General features: G+C 33.3%; 1 protein-coding gene across 7 annotated transcripts in view; it reads right to left on the bottom strand.

The window, feature by feature from the left end:
* ADGRL2 (adhesion G protein-coupled receptor L2) overlaps positions 1-22,501 on the bottom strand; it is a 189,021-nt gene that overhangs the window by 14,913 nt on the left and 151,607 nt on the right. For all 7 annotated transcript variants that reach the window (XM_039218413.1, XM_039218406.1, XM_039218409.1 and 4 more), the window contains 7 exons: positions 20,613-20,796; positions 11,860-11,985; positions 11,382-11,587; positions 10,091-10,264; positions 8,900-9,109; positions 7,763-7,983; positions 6,376-6,442 (listed from right to left, as the gene is read on the bottom strand). In XM_039218413.1, the coding sequence (XP_039074344.1) occupies positions 6,376-6,442; positions 7,763-7,983; positions 8,900-9,109; positions 10,091-10,264; positions 11,382-11,587; positions 11,860-11,985; positions 20,613-20,796 (1,188 nt within the window). The remainder of the gene's footprint in view (positions 1-6,375; positions 6,443-7,762; positions 7,984-8,899; positions 9,110-10,090; positions 10,265-11,381; positions 11,588-11,859; positions 11,986-20,612; positions 20,797-22,501) is intronic.

The following is a 22,501-nucleotide window of genomic DNA, read 5'->3' as shown; positions in this document are numbered from 1 at the left end:
GAGAGAGAGAGAGAGAGAGAGAGAGGGACAGACAGAATCTGAAGCAGGCTCCAGGCTCTGAGCTAGCTGTCAGCACAGAGCCCAATGCGGTGCGCAAGCCCACGAAATGTGAGATCATGCCCTGAGCCGAAGTCGGACGCTTAACCAACTGAGCCACCCCAGGCGCCCCTCAACCTTTCTTTTTGAATATCCTAATATAAACATTTATTTCTCTCACTCCCTAATTCTGGACCTAGTGCTGTTTCGTCCCTCTTCCTTTTCTTACACAATTTCCTGAAGCATATAGGGCCACAATTTGGTGTTCAACACTTTCTAAGCATGTTAATTATTCTCTCAGGAATAATATAATAGCAGTAGTAGTACATTACAGGAAAGAAAAAAGCTATCCACTATAATGTATAAATTATAAGAAAAATAAAGAATGTGAATGTGAAAAGATGTAGATGTATAATGTATTTTGTTATTAAAAGAAAATGAGTAAAAAATGTGAAATCTTGAGGATGAACACATCCCAACATATTTTTCAATGAAGACAATTAGATAATTGTTAAGAATTAACAATCTGTTAAGAAGTAACACATTTTCCAGTAACATTGGAAACAAAAACAAAATCTATTTATAGAAACACAGAATTAAAGCTTAAATATGATACAAAGCCAGGTGCCTGGGTGGTTCAGTCGATTGAATATCCGACTTCAGCTAAGGTCATGATCTCAGTCCCCCTCTCTCTGCCTCCCCAGCCTGTGCTCTCTCTCTCTCTTTCAAAAATAAATACACATTTTAAAATATATGATACAAAGCCATTTTTTTAAAGACTGAGGACTAACCAAGTTGAATGTGACACAGAAACATCTCTTATTTAATCTTTAAGAAACAGAATGTTAGATACATCTCCCCTTCCTCTCTCCTCACCTTACTGAGATTTTTTGTAACATCATATATGTGTTTAGTGCTTCTTTCTAGTTACAAATATAATATACTCAAAATACATACAAGTTCAGAAAACTATGGGAAAACCAACAACAACCGATAATCCTATCTCCAGAGGTAACAGGAAGCACTTGGAGCGCCATTTTACATTCTGAGATGTTAAGTTTAAGTACCTTGCCAAATACTGCTTAGGTTCAATATACTGTGCACTGGTTCCATAGCCCAGTATCTTTACAAATAAAATTAACCAATTTATTCTGGTGAGAAAATTAAGAGTTTCCTAACAAAACAAAATTAAACTAGTTTTATATTTATTTATATCTTATTTACACTTATAAAGGGTTCTACTTCTATGAAGAGTAATCCATTTTAGAAATCAAGTTGATGAATGAGTTGAAGATAAACAATAAGTAAATTAATATATAAAATACAACTTCAAAGAAATTCTGAACAGAAGAGGTGCCCTCTTCTAATGATTTCTACCTGATTGGCTTGCTAGAATAGCTATTTCTCTTCTTCTTTGAAAAACACTACCATCCCATAATCAGCAAATGGCTGCAATGTCCAAGTATGTCTACTCCTATGAGGCAAACTGTATATTTAACAGTTCTATTTTCTCAAACCTGTTTGTGTTCTACTCACATAGCTAAACATCACACAAGCCCATAAAATTGGGTCTAAAAAGAGTGTTTCAAAATGATGTCTTAAAAGTGAGTTTCTTTTAAAACAATTAAAAATATGTGAAAAATAATCATAAAACCACAGAAGGATTTTTGCTCTAAGATTATTTAAAAAGTGTCTGTGAGTTCTCCAATTAAAAAAAAAAACTAAACAAGAATTATAATCAGTGCACTAATATTTAGGTTGCCAAGAAATTTATGGTTAAATACAATACTAGTTTAGAGTTTGAAATATGACTCGAAAATATAGAAAAAATGAAGCAATGGTATCTTCAACGTGACAAAATACCATCATTTCAAGACAAAGTATTTATGAAAAAAGACATGTGAGACATATTGTGACCCATAATATAAAGTTGAAAAAAATGATAAACTGAGGTATTTTCTTTTCCCCAGTTCCACATTAAAAATAAAAAATCCGGGTCGCCTGGGTGGCTCAGTCAGTTACACGTCCGACTTAGACTCAGGTCACGATCTTGCGGTCCGTGGGTTCGAGCCCCAGATCGTGTTCTGTGCTGACAGCTAACTCAGAGCCTGGAGCCTGCTTCAGATTCTGTGTGTTATCTCTCTCAATCTCTCTCTCTCTCTCTCTCTCTGACCCTTCCTTGCTCATGCTCTGTCTCTCCTGTCTCTCAAAAATAAATAAACATTAAAAAATTTTTAAAAATGAAAAAATTAAATAAAATAAAAATTTCACCAACAATGTATTAGGCTTATTAAAAAAATGAAAAAGACACATGTCATTTCGGTACTCAGCATTTTAATATATTATCACCGAAATGCATGTCAGTGAAATCCTTTCTGAAATTAAACAGAACGAATCTCGAAGTATATATAACTTTTTAAAATGAGGTTTAAGAGTTCTTTTTTGCCTCCATTGCTAAAAAAGGTAAATATATTCATTTTCATAGAAAAAATATTGTTGGCTATGTGATACACTCTTGATAGGAGTCATGATTTTGTACAGTAAAATATTTCAATACGTGTTTTATTCCCCTCTCCCTTCTCCTTCCTTGTTCTCTTAAAATGTAACTAAGGGAATCAGAACAAGAAATTGAAGGGCAAAAAGAAATATCTCTGGTTAAATCTATCATACAAAATAGTCACTTAAAGGCAAAAAAAAGTTAGTTTCAAATGAAGTACCAACTGAAAATCTGAGTTCTTCCTTCTTTGTACTTGTTTCCCCTTTGCATTTCCCCTTCTTTGCATTATGGCTCTTTATGGCCATAAACTTCTGGGTTTTTTTCTTTCTGATTAGAGTAAGTGATTTCTTTCTCCTCACTTTTATTTCTTCCCAATTTACTTTCCTGTATTTGGTATGCATTTAAAAATGAAATAAAATCCCAACCATCAACTGGAATTTTCCGCTATTTCTTACAGGAAAGCATACAAAAAGCTGGACCTCCATGTGCTGCTCTTCCTCCCTCAAATTCCAATGGAGCCATTTTTGTCCACTTGTTTTTTTTTTTTTTTTTTTTTTGTAACATAAATACTACTACATTTAAACATAGTACAGATTTTGGGATAGTACATACTTTGATGCTATGCATCTGTCAGAAAGGAAAGAGATGGAATTATAACCGTGTCCACAAAGATTTGTCTCAACCTGGGAAGTGCATGTCATTACTCAACCATCCAGATAGAAGCCACTAGTGGGTACAGTAGTAGGGCTGTTTTATATAGTATATGTCAACCCACTAGCCTAAATGCCCATACTGATGATTAATTTTAGAGGTGAGGCAATTCATCCAGGAATTAATCAGATTTTAACTCTGCTCTGCGTGTGTGTGTGTGTGTGTGTGTGTATACACACCGGATGGATACTCCTAATAGAATTCTATGTGCAAGAGCAAGCAAATTCAGAAGAAACACATTTTTCCTATTCAGCTAAATAGAGTAAATCACCAAATGGACATTGCTTCTCTTCTAATGACAAATGACACTCTTTTACCTTTCTCTAAATAATAATTTCATAAGTTACTGTATAAATAATCTGCCAGTATAATTTGTTGATAAAATTCTCTCCTTAATGATATGGCATAGCTAATCATCACCTATACTGATGACACCAAGGCACAAAGAAGTTTACAAAAAGAAAAAGGTACCACCGGTTATAGGAATGCACAGTTTGTTTTACAGTCGTCAGCCTGCTCAATTGAATCACATCCGTCTAAGCTTAGCAGCTTAAAATTCATTCCACAGCTTGCAGTGCTGACATGGATATGATAAGACAGAAGAACAGAAACACCACTCTGAAGTAACCTAACTGAACTGCACATGTTCTGACCCTTTTTGTCCTCCCTGGAGCTTTTGCTACCTGGCAAATGCAACTCTAAAACTGCACTTGTATCTCTAGATCTTTGCTGTTAGCCAAGCAGAAACCTATTTCTCCCTGGGACTAGCAGCCGGAGAGGTGTTCTCTGAAGAAGACTTCTAAATGAGTGTGTGAGCTGAACTCTTACTGAACTGAATTAATTATTAACGATGCAGATGGAGCTGTCCAAATGATAAGAACAGCTCCTGACGTGTCATGATCCAAGCTTTCATTAAACCATTTCAGGCATACTAATGGTTTCCCACTGCTCATTACTTACAAGCACTTTTCTCATAGATATAATAACTCTAGTGCCTGTAGGCAAGACAGTCTATAGAAATACAGAAGCAAGTAGTTTTATCATCTATAGCATGTTATTTTTCTTCATATAACATGATTAAAAACGTACACTTATTTAATACTACCAAATTAAATGGCCCCAATTCAGAAAAGCTGAAAATGCAAAACTATACTTTCCAGGAATATTAATAAGTAACTTTTGTTGTAAGAGTACTCCTTAACAGGGTAGAATACGATATAACTTATTAAGATTTGTGTCTGCCTGACTTTTAAATATCCCTTATCAGGATATATATAAGTATATTAATATTCAACAAATGTGCTGTTCAATCATATCATACCTTATCTCAATTTAGGTTACATGCAAGATGTTTTACACTTCTTTACCACTCTTTGTCTCTTTGTGTTAGGATAATTAGAGGGCAAAGAAGTTACAGGAGAATTACGGCTATAGGATCTTTACTGTCAAAAGAGCTAGCTGGTTGTTTTTGTTTTTTAAAGTTGAGAACACTGTTCTCAAAAACCCTTCACCTTTCAACCTAAATTATTTGGTACAGAGTAATAATGATGACGACTAATAAATAATAGTAGGCTCACACTGTGAGTGGGCAATCTAATAAAATGTGCTTTACTTCTTTTCTTACTAGAAGCTGAGTATATGTGAACATTAAAATCTTTTGGCCAAGTGAAAAATTTAATACTCTGAAGTCAGTGTTTATTTTCAGATAGAAATAAACAAAACTGTAGCACAACAGAAGTTAACACATGATACATTTATAGACCAAATACCCCTAAAATGGTCTCTGCAATTTTCAAAGTATCACTATCAGCCAAGGGCTCAGGGGAAAAAAGAGATGCCTATGTCTATAAGGATCATGCCACTTCAGGTCAGCTGTTTACCATTTATTTCAAGAATGGCTTAGGCTACGTCAACTTACACCAACAACAAAAACTGGGGCAATCATTTGGATTGAAGAATTCTGATGAGAAATCAGCTTTTCTGGGAACGCTTGAAAATATTTCACTGGTTCGATTCACATAGGCATTCACCTCAAATATTCATTTTGCTTTGTATAGAATTCCTTTTAAGGACAAAAGTAAATACACTTGAAGTAGTTTTAAGTTTCCTTGAACTACTAAATTTTTTTTCTCAATTTTATGAAACAGTAGTTAACTACAGTAATATCCTAATAAGCTCATTTGCGTCATTTCTTTTTAAGAAGAAAAAGGTCCTTAAAATAGGTATTTAAAAGATAAAGGCAATGTTTAAACTTGCTTATGTTTCCTTTTCAAAGTTTTAAATATTGAAATCCAAATATTTTAGCTACATCCTTTTATTTCAACTATATTTCAAATATTTGACTAATGGTAATATGAGCAGTTAAACACCTTAATGTCACTATAGTTAACTTGTATCAGATTTATTTATTTTTTATATTTCTTAAAGACTAGTATTTTTATTTGGAATTTTAACCTCTTAGAAAAGTAATTTTATTTCCAATGAGTTTAAAAGTGATTTAATATTCATTTAGTAATCTAAGCTTAAAAATCTTTTTTTCCCCAAAAAGAATTTAGAGTATAGATATTTATTTAAAAGTCCTAAATTACTACGTGGAAATTAATATAATAAATATTAAGCTAATATTCTTTCAATTCCATAAAACATTCATTTAGTTTATAAATGCCACATAACTTGGCACAGGGCTAATATTACAGGTTTTGGAGACATAACTTCCTTCAACTAAAACGCTTAGCAAAAACAAAAACAAAAACAAAAAACTTAGTAACAAATATACATTTCAGTTATTCCTTACTAATTATTAAACTAGGCTAAAATCATGTGATCTTAACATGGCTTATATATAGATATATTTTTTAAATTATGACATCACACCGTAGCAAACTAAATTAAATAAGAAAAAGTACTTTTCAGAGGAAAGAGGATTTTTCAGAAATACTACTAATCAGCAATATATAAACTCTCATTAATGGCATAACATTTAAAATATACTTTATAATTTTACCCTGTAGACTAGATATGTTTATAAATCTTTGAAAGCATAGATAAATTAACAATAAAACCAATTACCCCTGTTTCAATAGCACTGAGAAAGGAGCAAGCTAAAAATGAAGGGAAAATAGTCTGCTTACCAGAATAATGAAGGTAACTGGTCCAATGAAACTCCATATAAAATAGTTATCAACGTGAAGCCAGCAACTATCATGAAAAGAAGAGTACGTATTAAGTAGTTTCAATGGATCCTCAACATTACAAAAACACTGAATTTTTAAAATCTAATGAAAACTATCTTTACATGTGCTTTTGAAAATTCATTTTTCAAGGTAAGAATAATTTTAATAACTCTGAGCTGGCTTTGATGTAAACAATAATAATTTATTTATTTCAACCTACTATTTTTCATTTCAGTTTTTAAATTTGGTAAAGGTGTACATTATCATGCTTGTATGAGGAGAAGAAGGAACCCCACAACACCCAGTCCCTGATGCATACGATCTCTAACTTTACTAAGAAAAACTTGAAACTCGATATTCCAAATTGTCTCATCATTTTAAACTTCTTATCTTCAAAATTTGCCTATCAGATCTGTATCTGAGCTACAGCATTTAACCCTATGGAACATCACAAACAAAATGTTCAGCTGTTATGTTTGTTTCAAAACAGTACAGCATAAATATAATACCTCAATTGGGATGGATGAATATGAGATAAAAAAAAAATCAAAGCATAGCACTCATCTAGTATTAGAGTAAATGATGCATACATTTATTAAGACAGATTTTACTTAGTGGTTCATTTTTCATATAACATTGAATCCCCACTGAATTTCTTTTATTTGTCTTTCATCATCTGTATAGTCAAAAAGCTTTCTTTAGTCCTAGGAATCTTTATATAACTAATTTTATCAAAGGAAAAAATAAACAGAATTGGAAGGTAAATTCATGCCTCTAGCAAATAAAATCCTTAGAAACATGGCTATGTCTACCTTCTGTCATTTTCCATAAATATCTATATACTTTATAAATGAAAGACAGTGACTTATTTTAATCCTTTCAACAGCCTGATAAAATATTATCAAAGTAGAACATATGGGATGGAATGCGCTACTGTCACAATTCAGAATAAGAGTTAGCTAGAGGGTCGGCTGCACAAAGAGAGCTAATGAAGCATTAGGTTAAAACTGAGTAGTTAAACCTGTCAGATGCTTTAAGTTCAGAAGAATTTTTACTTAATATCTTTCTAAGGCCAGAAAGTTATTTACTTTTTCAATTTGTTTCAGGTCAATCTTTTGTGTTAAAAAGAAAGTCCATAATTTAGAATCTGCCTCACTAGAGTACAAATCCTCTGAACCTAGAAAATTACAAAAGACTTGATTGTAATTTGTGCACGGCATGCCCATTCTCTTACCAATAAAGCTTTCAGATGCTATTTTAGTCTGTCAGGGCCCCTCACTGACAGCTAACAGGCTTTAAAAAATTATTCACTTGAAAAACACTCAGGTCGCTTGCAATTACTTACGCTTTTTCTGTTCCATAGCTCTTATAGTCAATAGCAGCTGAAACTCCAACCACTGTGGCAGGAAACAAGTAACCAGCAACATAATAATATTTCTTCCTTGAATATTCACTTTCAAAAACTTCAACTAACATTAGATAGAGCTGTACACCTTCTAGGCACATCCAAGCAAAAGCGGCCAAAAAGAAAAAGTGTAGAAGTCCTGCAAATATTGGACAAGCAATCTATAAAGAAAAAGAACAAAAGGCACAAAAGAGGACACATGAATACAGACTACTCACACAATTATACAATATTCACTGATAGTTCTCATTGTCTTTAAAATACATAAAAGAAACTACTGTTTATTTTTTTTTTTAAATAAATGGAAATGAGTTCTAAACCCTGCCAAATCTGAAGAGAATGCTATAGACTATAAGGCCAGGTGTGCTAGAAATCTGGTCAGTGTAAGATATAACTATTTTTAGTGAAATTAAGTGCAAATAAGAAAACATACCTTACTTTCTCTTCTAGAATTATCTATTATTAAATCCGAATATTTTACTTATAGATTTGTTCCATACATCTTTAGAACAGTTGTTCTAAATATAATATATTATTTCTATTTTTTCAATAGCAGAATTTAAAAATTCACTTTTATGACAAATATCCTGGCTCTAATTCCTAATGTTATTTTCCTGTGGTATGTGGAGCATTCTTAAATTTGTCCTAGAGCAGATGAATAGAGGGTAAGCATTAACTAATTATGTAGTACTGACACTGAGACCTCGTGGTGATGAACAAACTGCTAGAAGATGAAGAAATGATCACTGGTCAGAATGACTCCATAACCAAAATGAAAACAGTAAAAATAGGATCTTTTCACAGCAGTATCCCTAGCATTCTTCTATTCATCACGTCTTAATAATAACCCAGAAAAAATGCTACTGCACCTTGATACAAGAAATGAATTAACTCATAACAATAATAATTAATGACCTCAGCATTCTCTTTTAATTTATTACAAATTATCCTCCAATATCATCATTTTTGACTATATTAACTTACAGGTCAAATATCAATATCAACACCATGTGTCGATTCATACCTGTTAGAGTAATTTTCAGATATCCAAGGGCAGTAAGCTGAAGGGGTACTTACCATGTATTTCGTCTTGTCAATGCCTATTAGGAAAATAAATTCCGCAATGAAAAGGTTGATACAAAGGTTCTTGTGAATAGTATTGCGGTCACTCTGTAGACCACGGAAAAAGCAGAAGGTGAAGATGCATATAGCCAGGCAAACAAGAGAAATGACAATTCCCACCCAGGTGATGACTGTAAGGAGTAATTCGTGAACTCCATCTTTGTACTGAAAATAAAAATAATATGAGGAACATTAGTATTTCTGCATTATATCTACTCAAGGTAAGATAGCTTTCACATGTTACAAGCTCATCTTTTAATAAACTCTTTAATAAACTCTGTGAATATTCTTATGTGTTCAAAGAAGGTTCAAAACTAAAAAGCAAACTTGATCGTGTAACAGAGTTCAATATTATCTCATTAACTTTTATATCCAAAGAATGACCTACGAAAGTGGAAGATTTTACCTACAAAACAGTGTATGAGCCCAATTATTTCAAAATAATGACTGAAATAATTACCTACAGAAACACAGAAGAATATTTATATAATAGAATAAAGGATACTCAGTACGATAAAACAATCATTGGTATCTTAATGACTTTCCTGGCTAACAAAATTTTACGTGTCTATTTTCTTCCCTTTGACTTTTCACATTGATTTCTATATTAAGAGTCAAGTACACAAGAGACCTGAGAGTTTTCACGCTATTATTTCTTAAAATGTTTTATCTTCTGGCTATCATTCTCTTAATCACAGAAAGGAACACAAAGAACATTCCAGAAGTTATCCTGCCCTTTCAAAATCTGCAGTTTTGCACAGTGTGCAAAGTTGTTAGGAAAACTTAAAGCCAAAGTTGTAAAATGAGATTCAGACATTCAACATGGGGAATATGTGTTAACTTTTAGAGTCCTCGGTCTCATTTGTACGACCTATTTCTGCTCATTTTTTAAATCCCCAACTACCTCTGCCGAACACCTGCCCAAAGGAGAAAAACTTAGAATGAGTCTGTAAAGCAGATTTTGAGAAGTAACAATAAATATAGGGCCATGACTTCCTAAAATATATGGACAGTGTAGAAACAATCAGAAATCCACACTACTTTGTTTGCTTTTCAGTTCCGATAAGCACCCAAAGGACTGTTACCCAAGCTGTTTTGAATCTCTGAGGTTTTTCTCTGCAACTAATTAGAAGTGCAAATACTTACTGCAATTTCCCTGTGGGCCATGAGAATTGCAAAATTGGTTAGGTGGCTGCATGCACACGTCGTACGAGTTTTATTAGTGTCAACCAGCTTGCAGCCCTGGGTAGACCAATATCCCATCATAGTTCTTTCTGAGTAGTTCCAGAAGGAGCAGTTTGCATTGAAATAATTGTCAGGCTGGGAAATAAAATGACAAGATAAAATTAGGATTTTACACTCTAAGATGGCAATAGCAATTGTTTAATATGTGTAAAAGGTAATTTAGATTAAACTTTGCATGTTTCGGACTATAAAGTTTTCATCAGCAAAATTGTAGACTATGTTATACAAGGCAGATATCTAACTTAAAAGGGGTTTTATAGTCCGAAACACTCTAAAGTGTACTCTAAATTACCAAAGACCCATTTTACACAATTACAATTTCCATCTTATGATTTTACATACTGATGGTACATTGAAATCATTTTTTTTTCTTTTCTGACAAAATTAGAGCCTTGAATTTGTTCTGAGAAAATTCTATAAGGACCAAATATTTTAAAAATCGATTTGGGGCCCATTTTTATTTTAAGTGCCATGTCAGCATCGTCAAGGTTTTGTTTTTTGTTTTTGTTTTTTTCCCCAAAGAGTGAACTAACTGCAGCAGATATAAGAGAATAGTGCACAAATTTATTTTTCTTTGCCAATTCTGGAGATCCACTTGGCTATCTGTGGCATTTATTTACTCTGCTTGTAACAGAAGCCAAAATTCTGCAGACAATCTTCCCACACAAGATAATGATGAAACTACCAACTTCATTCTAAGGCACAGCAGAGGCATCACCTCTCTTCAAGCCTAGATTTTTAAAAACCCAATTCTTGATCACAATTGTGTTGCACAGGATCAATAAAATCAAAAAGAAGAAAGACAAACAAAGAAAAAGGTCTGCCGTGCTAAAAAGACAGAGTCCTAACAGTTAATACTAGGCTATCCTGCTGCTAAGGTAAGAGTTAATTTTCATTCTAAAACAAATTACAGTCATTTACATTTTCCTGTTGATTACTGAATTAGCTTTCATTAAGAATACACTTAAGTTCTAATAATCACTGAACCAGGCTCATTTAATTTTATGTTCACAGACTTAAATAAACTTATGTCTCTGACCTAGTCCAACATTTGAAATTCAAATGGAAAGGTCTTTTCTTTCCTCTTTGCCGTCCCCCCATTCCCTCTCTCTATCCCTAGCATGTCAAGTTTTGCTTTCCTTCCTCACTGGTTTTATAACCTGCCACTACTTCATTAGCATATATAACTTACATCAATGTGTGGCAGGGTAAACAGCACAGGATCTGTCAAGTATACGCGGCTGGATTCTTTATTGATTGAAACTGAAATGACGTGGGAATTCACTGCAATGGTGCTATTCCGGCCAATAAAGTCAGCCCCCAGTTTTATGGTGGCGTTTTCTGTACTTAGGAACTGTCCCAAACTCCGGTAAATGATGAACACCAACTTTGCAAGTCCTAGGAAGGTAAAAATAGTCACATGCCTTTATGGGAAATATGCTTACGAATAAAAAAAAATACATTCAACGAAGAATAAAAAGGAAGAATCCTTATGGACTCTTTATTTGGATTAAATTTTTTGGGAAAGAGGAAGGCATTATTTTAAATCTGCTTTTAAATGATAAGCAGTATTGTTATATTTGAAGTCAAATATGCGGCATTTTAGGATTAACAGGTTTAAATGAACAAAAAAACCCTGTCAATTTTTAAAAGACTCTGCTCCATCTTACCGTTTCTGCTGTTCTGTTTGACAGTATTTGCAGAAAGTTGGATTGAACTGCCTGCTCCTTTGATGCCCAGAGGAAATTTAAAGTCTTGGACCTGTCCTTCTGTACTGAGCACTGCAACTTCCAGAACTGGATGAAGCAAAAGATAAAGGGGGGGGGGAAGAAGGGCATTCTTTAAACTACAAAGAGGCAAATGATAATTGCATAGAAAGCCATTGCTTCTTTTTTTCCACTTATAAAACTTTACTGTTAAATTTAAGCAAAATCATGAACTAAATTACTCTACATTAAACCTTTATTGATAACTCTAAAAAATTTCGTATAATCATCTTAACATTTTTTCATGGTTTTGTATCTTCTGTCATGAACTAATTCCTGAATTTTACCCTATGAATATAAACAGTGTATGAGTAATAAGCACACAACTTTTAAAGTTTCATTTATACCATTAAAATAAATATAAAAGCTCACTAGTAACTAAGAATCTTTACATATCTAAGTTGTGCAGAATAGACCCTGTGTGCTAAATCTGGCCAGCTACCTCTTTTTGAAAATAAAGTTTTATTAGAGTATATCCATGTTTGCTCATTTACACATTGTCTAAGGCTGCTTGGTTTCTACAATGTCAGTTAAGTATTTGTAACTAGACCATGAAGTTTAGTTGCTTAGAATATATACTATTTGGGCCTTAATAGTAAAAGTTTACCAACCACTGGACTTTATTCCTACGTTCAAAAACTTATGGAAAGGAAACAGGCTGATACATAACACTAAGAACATACCTAATCAACAAGACCAATGCTGTTTAACTTTGTTTCAAAACTATAATTATAGTCATCCACATAAACACGGAATACAAAGACTGAAATCCTTTGAGTTTTCATGAAAAGTTCCAAATATACACTTACTTGTATAAAGAGTTAATTTCATTCAACAAATATTTATTGTCAAGCTTTAGTTCAACAGATATTTACAAAAGTATAAAAATCATGTTCACAGTAAAAAATTAATAATTTGAATTTTAAAAGGATCATTAATACAGATCTTTGTAGAGAATCAATAATCAACTTCATATAAATAAATAAAATTGTATCAATAGATAAGTACATTTAAAAATAGATAAAAGGGAAAGTTTCCAAAAAACACCTGCCTAAAATAAATAAAAGTCTATTTATGACCATTAAAAATATTAACTGATAGCTAAATATATGCTGATTCTTAAAAGACTGCTCCAGAAAATAGAAAAAGAATGCTTTTCAACTCATTTCACAAGACTTGTATAATGTTGATACATAAAACAACACAGGGAAAGAAATGATAAAAATATTCTCACTTAGTAACAGGATGCAAAATATTTAATAAATCATATATATACCTTAAATATAATATCCTTACATACTGAGTGTAACTCAAAAGGGCATTACAAAATACATTAAAGTAATTCACCAAATTAAGAAATTAAAGATGAAAAATACTATTAACCAAAATAATTCAACAAACTTCAATACCCAATTAACTATTAAAAAAAAATCTTTACAAATAGTAAGAAGAAAAAAACCTTTGCAAAGATAAAGGTTTTGTTATCAGATAAAGCTTATCTTTCCAAATGGACAGGCAAAGAATGATGGAAAACTCAAGCAGCATTCTTTTTAAAATCAGGATGATTCCTGTTAGGAGTTTTATTTATTAGCATCATCTTAAAAGAAGTAGCAAATGCAGTAATTCAAGAAAAATGTTATACAGACTAAAGAAAAAAGCAAAGTGTTATTATTTACAGAAAATATAATTAACTATATTATAATTTTAAGAGCTCTATATATGATTGAAGGTAAAAAAAATTTAGCCAGGGTGCAGTCAGCAAAATCAAATGTGATCCTATACAATGAACAATAAACAATGACAATATGTAATTTTTTTTAAAACTACTATATTTTTTAAGTTTATTTGTTTTGAGGGGGGATGGGAATGACTGGAGGGAGGGGGAGAGAGAGGGATAGAGAGAAAGACAGAGAGTGATCGAGAGTTCCCACAAGAGACTCCGAAGCAGGTTCCATCCTGTTGATGCAGAGCATGAGGTGGAGCTCAGTCTGAGGACCCATGAGATCACAACCTGAGCCTAAATCAAGAGTAAGAGGCTTAACCAACTGAGCCACACAGGCATCCCAGGATACTATTTACAATAAAAACAAACAGTGTAAGTTATCTAAGAATAAAACTGCATCTTGAAAATGCAAGAGATGAATGGAAAAATGTAGAACTTTATTAGAAGACCTAACAAAAAATGGAGAATTATACAAGGTCTTATTTGGGAGACCTCAACAAGTAAATAAATCTGATACTTCTTTCAAAATCAATTTACAAAATCAGCCTAATTCTAATGAAATTTCCAATAAGATTTTCTCAGTTGTGGAATTTGACAACTGACTTAAAATTCACATGGAAAAGACATGCCAGGAGCAGCTAAAGTAATTCCTCACAGAGCAGAAATTAAAGAACTTACCAGACATTAACAGTATTGAAACGAAAACAAAAGGAGCAATGCGTAACATACTTCTAACATGTATAGAAACGACAGATATCATTACAAACCACTGGGGAAAAGAATAAATCATGAACTAAAAGTACAGAAACAACATATTATCAATATTATTTTAAAAACCTCAGAAAACAAAAACCAAATCGTTTCTTCTTTCATATCATAAACAAAAATAATTTTCAGGTGGATTAAAACGTAATTGTAAAAAAGGGCAAAGTTTTGTCATTTCTAAAGTATAAGATCATTTATAAAGTTACAATTATAACTACACAGTAGAGAAAATTTTTAGGATACCAAAAAGGAAAAAATATATATATATGTTAGTTCATGAATTTTTTTTTGAGAGAGAGAGAGAGAGAGAGAGAGAGAGACTCCCAAGCAGACTCCGGGGCTGTAAGTGCACAGCCTAACTCAGCGGGCTCAATCTCAGGAACCATGAGCTCATGACCTAAACCGAAATCAAGAGTTGGATGCTTAACTGACTGAGCCCCAGGTGCCCCAAGGAAGTATTTCTTAAACAAGATACAAAAAGCCCTACCCTAGAAGAACATACTGATAAATTTCACTTCATTATCCTGTAAAATAAAAGATACCATAACCAAAGTAAAAAAGAGAAGGCATGCTAGGAATACATGTTCTCAAACTATATAATTTACAAAGAAATCAGTGTCGAGAATACATTAGCTATGGGTAAAATAAGTGCATAGGCAAAACGTGTGGACAACAAATTCATCAGAGAGAAAACGAAAATACCCAATAAAGACATTAAGTAATCTGAGAACTGCAAATTAAAACATAATGTGATCAATTCAAAGCCATTAGATAACATTAATGTCAATAACAAAGTGTATTTAGCAAAGAGACTGATGAAGAACAATGGTATTAAAGATGAGAATGTAAATTGGTAAACAGCATTAGAAAGCAACTTGGCAGTATGTAATAAAGTTGGAGATGGGCATTCTCCATCCCTCGAAAATTCTATTTCTAGGTGTGTGTCCATAGATATCTATGAAGGCACATACATATGAGCATGAAGACATACAAAAACCTTCACCAAAGGTTTTTATCAGCTAAAAAGCATAGGCCACTAAAATATCTATCATTGGCAATAAAATAATTATGGTGTATTCTTAGATCAAATGAATAAAAACTAGATGCACATTATCAACGTGCATAAACATGAAAAATATAATGGCAAGGAGAAATTATACACCTTGTATAAAATCATTTATGTTAAAAACATGAAAAACTATTTTTTAATGTTTATTTTTATTTTTCAAAGAGAGAGAGAGATTGACAGAGTGAGAGCAGGGGAGGGGCAGAGAGAGGAGACAGAATCCGAAGGAGGCTCCAGGCTCTGAGCTGTCAGCACAGAGCCCAAAGCAGGGCTCAAACCCACGAACTGGGAGATCATGACCTGAGCTGAAGTAGGATGCTTAACTGTCTGAGCCACCCAGGTGCTCGAAAAAGCAACAATTAAACATATATGCTTATAGAGCAAAACTAGAAAAAAAATTACTAATGCTAACAAACAAATTAAGAATGATGGTTACAACCTTCTTGATCTGATCAAGAAGGAGGGGATCCAGAGGATTTATATGTTACAAAGAACTATCTTCCCCAAAATGTGAAGCAAGTATGGTGCAATACTCAGGTGTGGCTCAGCTAGGTGGCTAGAATACAGATGTTCTCTTAATCTATATATTCTGTATGCTTGAAATAATATATGCTTTGTTCCACAGATTTCTAACAGCAAATACACTTCATTCCTAGGAAAGTCTCATTCACAACCAGTGCTGTAGACAGGATTTTAATATATTTCCCTGTCTTTGTATTTTTCAAATTCATTACCAAATAATAGCTGCAATGAGAGGAAAGGGGAAGAAAAGAGAACATACAGGAAGACCAGCCACATTCTAAGTTCCATAAGCCTGGATCCCAGGGTACAAACAACATGGCTCCAACTGAAGATAACAAGTTGCAGGGCCAAAGCCAAGACTCAATGGTGACGTGACTTGAAGGAATATAAATCTTTGCTGTTGAGAGCTGCTGTGACTTTTTGTTACCACAATATAACTAAGCCAAACTGACAACCATGTTGGCTGCTAAGCCTATTGGAAAAATAAATGATAGGGAATTTTGTAATGGATGTATTAGACTGATAAGACCTAAACCACCTAATCAGTCATAAGATCACAAAGAACAACAACCTAATATGTGCCTCTTTTGCAGGATGCAATAGAAAAGTTCTTGGAGAAAACAAATGAACAAATAAACCTGAACTGACTGATCAAGACTCTAGATCCAATTATCAGTATATATCAATTATGCAAAATGATATAGTGGGATGAAATAACTAAAATTGAGAATGTGGGAAATTCCATAATACACATCATCTGCTCAATTTCTTCAAAAAAAGGAAAAAGGTTTAAAGAAACGACACAGGGAGAAATGACTCAAGCAATGTATCAAATATACCACAGGGAATGGTTGTATCCTTTTGATACAATGTATTTGTCAAAACAAATTAAGCATTAACAAATTAAAAAAAAATAAATTAGTTTTTTTTTTTTAATTTTTTAAATGTTTGTTTATTTTTGACAAGGAAACTCAGGAGACGAGGGGCAGAGCGGGGAGGCCAGAGGATCCAAGGCCGGCTCTCCACTGACAACAGAGAGCCCTCTATGGGGCTCAAACCCATGAAATATGAGATCAGGGCCTAAGAAAAAAATCGAATGTTTAGCCAACTAAGCGAGATGCCCCCCAAAATCAAGTAAATTTAAACATACTTTTGTTATCTTTTGAAACTGTTTATGTTAATTTTTAAAAGTATGACAATGGCACTATATTTTTAATGCATGGAATACATATTAAAGTATTGGAAATAATTATAATGTGACGTTAAAATTTGCTTTGAAATACAATGGTGACAGGAACAAGTAAAATAGGGTTAACTAGATGTTGTTGGAGATGGGTAATTTTTTATTAACATGAAAAAATTCTGCTCCTCTTAAGATATTATTAAGAAAATGGAAAGAAAAGTCACATAGTGATGGAAAATATTCACAGTACCTACATCCAGCAAAAGACTTGTATAGTAAATATACAAGGAATCTTTAGAACTCTTTATTAAGAAGACAAACAACTCAAATAAAAATAGGCAAAATATATGGACACCTCCCCAAAACATACATGCAATGGCCCTAAGCATGTAAGAGCTGAACAGCTATCAATAAGTAACTTAGCAATTACACAAATGCAAAATAGAACCAAACTGAGATGCTACTACAACCTGCTCATATGGCTAAAATTAAAAGGACTGACAATCCTAAATGTTATTGAGGAGTGGAGAAACTGGAAGTTTCATAGCAGTTAGGAGTGTGAAACAGTACAATCACTTGGGGAAATGGCAGCTTTATAAATAACAGTGGAAAAGTAGAAACAATCTAAATGCCTAATAAGCGAGTAAATACACAGTGAAAGGAAAGATTGCATTACTGATGCTCTCACCAACACAGATGAATCTCAAAAACATTCTGTGTAGAAAATGCAAGATAAAAAAGAGTACCTATTGTATGATGCCATTCAACTAAACGTCCAGAAAAGGCAAAGCTAAATTAGTGACAGAAAACAGACCAGTGGTCCCTGGGGGCTGGGGGTATGAGGAGATCTACTGCAAGAGAATCAAAGGTGCTTCTGAGGTGATGTTCCACACGGGTGTGCATTTGTCAAAACTCACCAACTGTTCACTTTTAAAACTGCTGCTTTATTATATATAAATTATACCTCTAAATTGATTTTAAAAAGATATAATCAAATATAATTATAAGAGATATAATTATACAATTTTTATGAGGTCATGTATTATAAGGGTAAATCACACAATAAAGTTAAACTAAGGATTCAAGGAGAAGTCACCAAGGAGTAAAATCAAATTGTCTTAATAACCTAAGATATTGTAGCCATGCCCTAAATTTAGTTAAGAGCTTTGGGAAAGTGAGGACATGAAGGAATAATGGGCTATTTTAGTCCTCGTGTCTAAAAAAGAACAAATCCTAAGAAAAAGGTAAATGCTTTCCTCATACTAAATCATGGATGATATCTGTCACAAAATTGTTTGCAGTTTAGAAATTAAAAGTGTATGTGTACTATATTCTATATCAAACTTCATGTCTTTTTTTATTTCTTTTAAAGATTTTAATTTTTTTTTTTTTTTTTAGTTTTTAAAGTAATCTCTACACCCAACATGGGGTTCAATCCCACAACTCCAAGATCAAGAGTCACATGCTCTACTGACTGAGCCAGCCAGGCACCCCATCTTTTTTAGGCAAAATTTTTAAAAAAGGCATGAAGAGTAGTAATCCTTTAGAACTCTTAAAAACAGATATTAGGAAAAAAAATATTCCTGGGGTGCCTGGGTGGCTCAGTCGGTTAAGCGTCCAATTTCAGCTCAGCTCACGATCTCACGGTTCATGGATTCGAGCCCCGTGTCGGGCTCTGTGCTGACAGCTAGCCCAGAGCCTGGAGCCTAGCTAGCCCAGAGCCTGGAGCCTGTTTCAGATTTGGTATCTCCCTCTCTCTCTGACCCTTCCCTGCTCAAGCTCTCTCTCTCTCTCTCAGAAGTAAATAAAACATTTAAAAAATTATAAAAAGAAAAAAAATATTCCTGGACATTCACAGTTTCACACTAGGTCTCAAGGTGGCATAGAAATATCTCAAATATCTACTAACAATGCCCTGTGTACACGAAGCTGATGGGAGCACAGCATATCGACCTGGCCCATCAAATATGTCAGCATAATTGGAAAGGGTGTAAAAGGGAAATTTCAGGTGTTTTCTTTTTTTAAAATAGCCATTAGAAGATTTTGAAAACAAATGTAGGTCAAACGTGCCACTTCAAATAATACTTTCTATGATGCATCCTCTAAGATGATCAAATTTCCACTTTTTTGTCCTTATAGGTATATTACTGGGAACATTTGAGAAGAATTTTTCCATGTATATCTTAGGAATCTTATTAGACTACCAAATAAATTAACCAAAAACAATGAAAGTTTTGGACAGAAACGAGCAGCTTTATTCATTTTGTATCACTCCTAAGGCTATGGTTGAGTAACATGTTCCTTATGCCCGGTATCCCAGGTCGTGACAGGCCAATTTACATACTGTCACTTCATTTAATTTGAGGTTACTGAGTTATTTATCATTCTCAAAGCTCAGAGCATACAAAAACATATGGTTTTAATAATACTTTATTCCTTTCTAAAAATTTAGTTATTTAAAATAAACTTAAGGCTTTGGATTTAAATGCAATTATCATAATCTGATTTATACACCTTTATTTTCTGCATTTTAAAATAATAAGTACCACAATTTACATTTAGGCAGGCACAATTGGTCAATAAGATATGGGATCCCACATAGCTCTTTCAATGTCTATTGCACCAATGCACTTTTTTGGTGGAAGGATAATCTATGCTCCCTTTTTTTGTTGTTTGTCTGTTTATATTTATGCATGGGAAACTTTTTTGCTTACTAAGAGATATTATAAACTTCATCAGAGTTAAACTTCTTTGAATAACCAACAATTCTAAATCAATCAAGCCTATATTAATATAATTCTACTGTACTTACCGAATTTTTCAAATATCATCAAAAGTGAATTCCTACCTCATGGCCAGCATTTAAATGCTAAATTGTGCTTCAAAACTATCTGCAGCTATTTTGCAATCTATGAAGCATGTATATTCTGCATTATGGGAGATGTAGTTCGCTGACCACATTTTCACCTGAAGGCAGTGGTGTTTAGTATGAACATTTGGCTGAAATTCTGTGTGCCTAAAATATTTTACTGGGAGAACACATTCCAGAAAGTAATTTAAATTCATTAGGAACATATTATATACAATGGAAAAGCATTTTCCACAGTTCCACAGCAAGCACTTTCATTACTTATACAATCCATATTCTGGCATTTAAGTACTCTAAACTTCTTTAATGATTTTTCAGTTGAGGAAAAAAAAAACTACATGAAACCAACTTTTAAAAGATACAGAAAGATTTTGGCTTTTGCATTAATTTTATGAAGTGTGATCAATAAATTTCAATTTGACAAAAGAGAAGTTTAGCCCTGGGAAATAATGGATTCAGTAGAGAAGCGTCATTCTCTTAAACATGTATCTTCTAAGTCAAAATTAAACCTGACAATACATTCACTTACCAATATTTTCTGTGGGCATTGAGACCCTGGTTGGTTCTACAAGATTGTCAGCCAGGACAAAGGCACCTTCTTCTAATGTATCGAGTAACATTGTTGCTGTGTGCGCTTGTTCAGAAGAATTCATGTGTTTCCATGATTCCAAAGCCTCAGGTCTCAGAAGATTGTCCACTGTGTCGACAATTGCCTGCATCCATTAGAAAACCATCATTAGTTTTGACTGCTTCTAGTACCAAGGTGATTTTCAATCACTGACTAGTGACAATTGTGATATTTATCTGTCATGATGGTTTATTCTCATTTAAAGATGGAAGAACACCTAAACAACATACACCTGGCCTACGTGAAGCATATCTTACTATCTCAAAATACAGCTGAAGATTAGTAGACTACTATTTGATTTTAATGGTAAATGTAAAAAGGTGGCTTATATATAATTATCTAATAATATCTCAATTGTCGAAGAGAAGTACAACCAATGTCAGCTCTTAACCTGAGGTGTTACTCTTACATGTATGTCACTCCTACTTATAAACTCAAGATTTAAATCTTCTAAATAGAAAACACTGAGGTCTCTGGAACAGCCTGACAATCATGCTTGGAAGTTAAACCACACTGTCCTTTCGAACGTGAACTAAAATAATAACCAAATTAGTGCCTTATAACCATTTATTTATTACCATTGGGAAAAAAACAAGATGGTTTCAAAGTTTATAAATTATCTGTGTGCATTTCACTCTTCCAATTCCCTGTCCAGCTAGAAAACACTTGAGTCTACCTTAGTTCATAAACAATGATCTGTTTTTAAAAGAATCAAGAGAACAATCAAAATATTTAAAGCCTTATACTACGAACTTAATGACAAGAGAAATGTAGAATAAAGTCTTCATAAACATCCAAGTTGTAAATGTTCATATTTGTAGATTTAATTTATTACCATGCAAAATAACATTAAATAAAATATAATCCAGTCAGTTAAGCAATTGAAGGCAGGCTTTTGTGTTGATACTACAGCTGTAGTTGATACTACAACTGACTAAGAATTGGATTCCTGAAATCACTAAGTTTATTTACTCTATTCCATTTACCTAGTCATAATATGTCATTAAGGCCATATATAAATTGTTTTGATCTACTGGTAATCACGGAGGGAAAAGAACATACACCGTGCAAAGAACAACAACAAAAATTGCTAGTTTGAGGTACGATATTGGAATAAGCAGGGGGAAAAGTTGTTTGAAGCTACTGTCAGAGTAAGATTAATTAGCTTAATCCATCTTAATATCCTCGTTCTGTCTGCCTTGTGAGCCACCACGACCTTCCTGGCAGGTGGAAGATACTTCCAAGTAGCATTAAAGGCTTTTTTCTCTCTCTAATGGGAGATAGAATAGTCAAAATGCTCACAGTGCTACTGCTGCAGCCATTAACTAGAGTGGAACAGAAATTGGTCTGCTGAGGCCAGATTCATTAGTCACCAAGAAATACAGACTGGAGCCTCTAATCTAAGTTACAAATGAATCCTCTGTCACAAAGTGGGAACTCGCTTCATTTGCATAGTGTAAGTCAGCTTCTGATTTGTAATTTAAGGATTTTTATTAGTCTTATCTGAGCAGAGAAGCTCATTTGAGATACTGAAAATGACACTGGTCAGAAATTAAGGTCATGTTGAAACCTACTACGTATACACATAACTTGCTGATGACATGCTTTTATTAATTTGAAACACTCCTTATTTATTGTTACCATTTGTACTTTTCTAGTGGAATCAAAAGTGATCATTAGCCTAATCATATTCCTTAAGTAGTCTCTCCCTGCCAAAGAAAAAAGACTATTCTTTTCCCACTGAGGTATATGTCCTGGGCAACATACCAATTATTACATTTCACACATTA

This window comes from Hyaena hyaena, unplaced genomic scaffold, assembly GCF_003009895.1.
Source record: "Hyaena hyaena isolate Hyena2069 unplaced genomic scaffold, ASM300989v1 scaffold_757, whole genome shotgun sequence".
NCBI lineage: Eukaryota > Metazoa > Chordata > Mammalia > Carnivora > Hyaenidae > Hyaena > Hyaena hyaena.
Note: the sequence above shows the minus strand (reverse complement) of the source record. Positions and strands in the feature narration are given on the sequence as shown.